Raw genomic sequence first — 4,729 nt, forward strand, 5'->3', positions numbered from 1 at the left:
GGGGGAGGCACTGCAGAGTGGTGGGGGGCGGCCCGAGGGGTGTACTAATATACTTTAGAGAAGATATCATGTCTACATCTTCTACTATGAATAACTAAGACATCGTGCAATGTATTAATTATTATGACTATGTAACTAATCTGTTTTGAAACTGTATCCCTAATATTTTTCTCATTAAAAGGTATAAAAAATTTGCAGTAATAAAAATATAAAATAAATAATAAATATAATGTCCTGAGGTGACCCCGTGGATCTCTGTTGCTGCAAGCCTGGGGAGACTTTGGGATCTTTGTGGGGCCTCAAATCCATCTACATACCCATGCACATCCTACTACAACAGGAAAAATTAAAATGTGAATGAAATTATCTGAATGATTTTGTTATATGAATTTTTCCTCAGTTCACACACTGACTTAATAATCACAAAATAAAAGGAATACACCAGCAAAGGATTGAAAGCAAGTCTGGTATTGTGTTTCATTTATAATTGATGCAATAGTTTAAAAAAATCAGTATTTTTCGAAGTCAGGCCAGATTTTCAACATCTTCCATGTGTGAGAACCTTACTCTCATTAGTTGATTGAGTTATAGGCCTGCCTTATGGAGCCCAGAGATGAGGCCACAAGCCACAGACACGTGGATGACCGCTAATGTCCGAGGTCCTGCTGTCCGAGCTCACATCTCAGTGGCGCTCACCACCTCCCCACAAATGTCTTACTGAAAGAATGAAGAACAGATGTGTGATGAAGGAAACGCTTCGTCAGTCTACACCTGTCTGCTGTGAAAAGCCAGATTGAATGAAAGTGAGATCTGGGAGCCACTCTGAGCAGGCTCTGGGGCTGGGGAGGGATTTCCCTGCGCGCTCCCTGTAGTATCCCTGGTAGCCATTGCAGCACCTCCTGGGCCTGTGGGCCTGGCTGTGCTCCCTCCCTCCTGACAGGTTTTGCAAGAATCACTAGTTTCCTCCCCATACGAGATGGGAAAGCAGTCCGGACCCAGTGCCAGGTGAGAACACAAATGGTGCAGAAGGAGTTCAGACAATCGAAAACTCTGCAAATATGCAGAAATGAAATACTAATCAGTAAAAGTGTGTTATGTTTAATATTTCTCTTAAAGTTCCATTTTTATAGAATTGCTTTTGCTGTCTGAGGAGCACGTTGAGACACAAACACATATATATATGTGCATGTATACAGACACCAGATCACACAAATCCATGCAAGCATGTGCAGAGGCCTAGCCACATTGCTCTGCACCATGAATAATGTTAGAGTTCGGTGGGCGTGTGTGACAGATACTACATGTCGCTCTCCATAAAGGTGACTTTATTTCTGCGCTGTTTTCATATTGTATTTCAGGACATGGATCGACATCCTGACACCACAGGCAAAAACAGCATACAACCATAGCCCTCCACTCTACTTCACCACGTGAAGCATAGAGAAGCCGTCTTTACCCAGATCAAAGGGGACATGGATGGTCGCTGTGCTGGGGAATCTGCCTCCTCGTGCTAAGCTGTATTTCACTGGAGACTCAAGAGTTGAAACAAAAACGTTTTACATTTGTTGTACTCTACTGCCACACATGACCCTCAGCAAGAACTGTGGTTTAGGGTGGAAATTTCATAAACTGAGAGTCATTGTTCAGAGACGCAGTGTTTGAGAACAAAGACCCGGGGGTCAGCAGACAGTGGGTGTTAGAAGCCAGGACCCAGCTCAGCTGGTTGAGGCAGTCTGTGCTGCCATGCTTGGTGAAGCAGAGTCTGGAGGAACGAGCACAGTGAGGAGCACAGAGCTGATTCCTAATGGACAAGAGCACAAGCAATGGCTTGACCTGCATGTCACCTACATCTGGGGAGGGCGGCGTGGCAGCTAAAGGAGCTGCAGGTAAACTAACGTGGGCAGGGGCATGAGTGTGTGCCAAGCAGTGAGGGTTTCCATGGTCATGTCTGGCAATATGTCTTTGCTGGAATTTTTAAAACTAAGGTCTCATCAAAGGTTTTGATCACAAAACACATTTTAAGCATTGAAAAGTTTTTTGTACTTTCTATTTTAGCTGCTACCTTAAAACAAGTTATTCTTCTCAAATTGATGGAAAGGGCAGGCCCCTTCTTTTTCTCCAAAGGTGAGACTAAGAGAAATAAAATTTACACAGCAGGCGATATCATTCAAATCATGATCTACCTTCCAATTTTCAAACCCTCACCATGAATTCTAGCTTCATAAGCCTCATCACTGCATGTTGTCCTAGAGAGTCCGCACTGCTAAGTTTGCTGAGGCAGACATTTATCTACAGTTCTTAGCATATTCTTGCCCTCACTCTACTCAGGGCTCCTGTCACCTCCTTGTTCCTCAGACTGTAGATCACAGGGTTGAGCATCGGGGTGAGGATGGTGTAGAAGACAGCCAGGACCTTGTCCTCGGCTGCAGATTGGAGGGACTTTGGGCGGAGGTAAGAGTAAACGAATGGTGCGTAGTACAAAGTCACCACGGTGAGGTGGGTGCTGCAGGTGGCGTAGGCCTTCTTCCTGCCCTCCTGGGAGCGCATGCGGTAGACGGCAAGGAGAACCTTGCCATAGGAAATTGCAATGACCAGGAAAGGGATCAGGAGGTAGATGATGGCGCTGAGGAACACAGTGTACTGATGGACCCTGGTGTCCCCACAGGCCAGAGACAGCATGGCTGGGACATTACAGAAGAAATGGTCAATGGCTCTGGACCTGCAGTATGGGACACGGAGGATGTACACTGTGTGGGCACAGGCATTGACAGCAGCCGCAGTCCAGGATCCCAGGATCATCAGCACACACACTCTCCTGCTCATGCGGATGGGGTAGTGCAGAGGAAAGCAGATGGCCACGTAGCGGTCATAGGCCATGGACATCAGGATCAGTGCTTCTGCACCTGCCAGAGCAACGAAGAAGAAAGCCTGGAGCCCACAGCCAGTGGAAGAGATGGACTTGTTCCCCGATAGGAACCCGGACGCCATCTTGGGCACAGTGGTGCAGACGTAAATGAGGTCCATGAGGGAGAGCTGGCTGAGCAGGAGGTACATGGGTGTGTGGAGGTGGGCGTCCAGGAGGATGAGCAGGACCATGCACAGGTTGCCAGCCAGGGCCATCAGGAAGATGGGGAAGGTGAGTGTGAAGAAGATGAGGCCAGCCCTTGATGGGGGGAACAGGCCCAGGAGGACGAAGTCAGTAGACGGCTGCGTGTAGTTTTCCATTCAACATCCGTCTAAGTTATTCAAAGTGTTCTTGCTCTATTATGGTGCATATAAACTTACAAGATATTATAATTCATTACCTTACTAACACTGGCATGTGCAGCTTCTATAGCTCTTTAATAAAGGACCGATTTTTCAAATGGTTTCCATTGAGTGTTTCATATATTCATCATAGGATGCTAAATATATTTAAACTTTAACAAAATATCATAAACCTTTCAATTTATTAAATTAACATACTGATTTAATATTTTTTCAAAATCAGATATATGTCCATTTATAAAAATCAATTGTCCTTAAGAAGAAAACTTATCATAAAGTTACAAATATATGAATCTGGCAGAATCTACATTATACACACAGGGCCAGGATGACAGCTCAGTAGAACAAGTGCTCAGCTAGCAAGTGCTGGGTCTGGAGTTCAATGCCTGGTACAGCAAATTTAAAGAAACATTATATATGTATATTTTCATATATATTCATGACAGTGATATTTTTACTTCGTATCTGAGGGAAAATTATTTACATAGTATTTAACATTTGAAAAGAGATATTCTGGTTTGTTTCACTAGAAATGATGTAAGGAAATGCCAAATAGTTTCAAAAGAAAATAATATTCAAAAGCAAGAATAAAACTCCAAAAAAATTCTCCACCATGTTTTGCAAACATGGGATTACCTCCTCTGTTTGCATGACTGGTGAGTTATCTTAATAAACTGGATCTTGCCAAAAGACTATTCTTAATCTCCTGTAACAGTACAAATGTAAAACCACATCAGCCTTCCCTGGAAGATGCGGAACCCTTAGATTCCCAGTCAGTGTATCTCTGTTCATAAAATTGGACCATAGGCCTACCTGCCTTGGCATTTACATGCATGAAGGCAAACTGCGGACAGTTATGAGAATTCGCGGTCATGAAGTTTAAGATGAGAGACCCCGAAAGCGTCCTCTGCAGGATGGACAAGGACCGCGCTGCACAGTCCCAGAACTGAGTCCTTCAGGGGACTGCTCCTCCCCTCAGGAGTTGTTATGAGAGAGTCTATCAGAAGAGAAAAGAAGTTCATTTCTTATGTTCTTATTTCATACAATGGCAGTTTCTTCAAATATTTAAGCAGTTCTTCTTTTCAGTAGTTTGCAATGATACAGAAGCAAGGAACATCACATCTGTAGGACACGAAGAGACGTAGATGCACAGTGAAACATTGCGTACACACATTCCTGCTTCCATCTAAGTGGTGTGCAGCCCTTAACCCTCAGGAGCGCTGATCAGCAACCATGGGGGAAAGAAAATAAGCAGGCAGCTGGGTACTCAGAGAGCTGAGGGCAGGTAAATTGCCGAGCTCCATGCCTAGCATTTGGCCCAGGTTGAGGAAGGTCCACTCGGGCTGTGTGCACCGTCCCATGCACAGGGCTTTGCACAGTGCAGTGCCTCCCGCTTCCCGGGAAAGTGCACTTGGCCTGGCAGCCCTGGCCTCTGGTCCTGTCCCCACAAGTGGGACGGGGC

At 45.1% G+C, this 4,729-nt stretch overlaps 1 protein-coding gene across 1 annotated transcript; it reads right to left on the minus strand.

Annotated features, from left to right (window-relative positions):
* Positions 1–2,298: 2,298 nt before the first annotated feature.
* LOC101563928 (olfactory receptor 2L3-like) lies at positions 2,299–3,225 on the minus strand. The gene has a single exon (XM_004648453.1). The coding sequence runs from the start codon at positions 3,223–3,225 to the stop codon at positions 2,299–2,301; it is 927 nt and encodes a 308-aa protein (XP_004648510.1).
* Positions 3,226–4,729: the final 1,504 nt, after the last annotated feature.

The sequence above is a fragment of the Octodon degus genome, unplaced genomic scaffold, assembly GCF_000260255.1.
Source record: "Octodon degus isolate 3935 unplaced genomic scaffold, OctDeg1.0 scaffold00414, whole genome shotgun sequence".
Lineage (NCBI taxonomy): Eukaryota > Metazoa > Chordata > Mammalia > Rodentia > Octodontidae > Octodon > Octodon degus.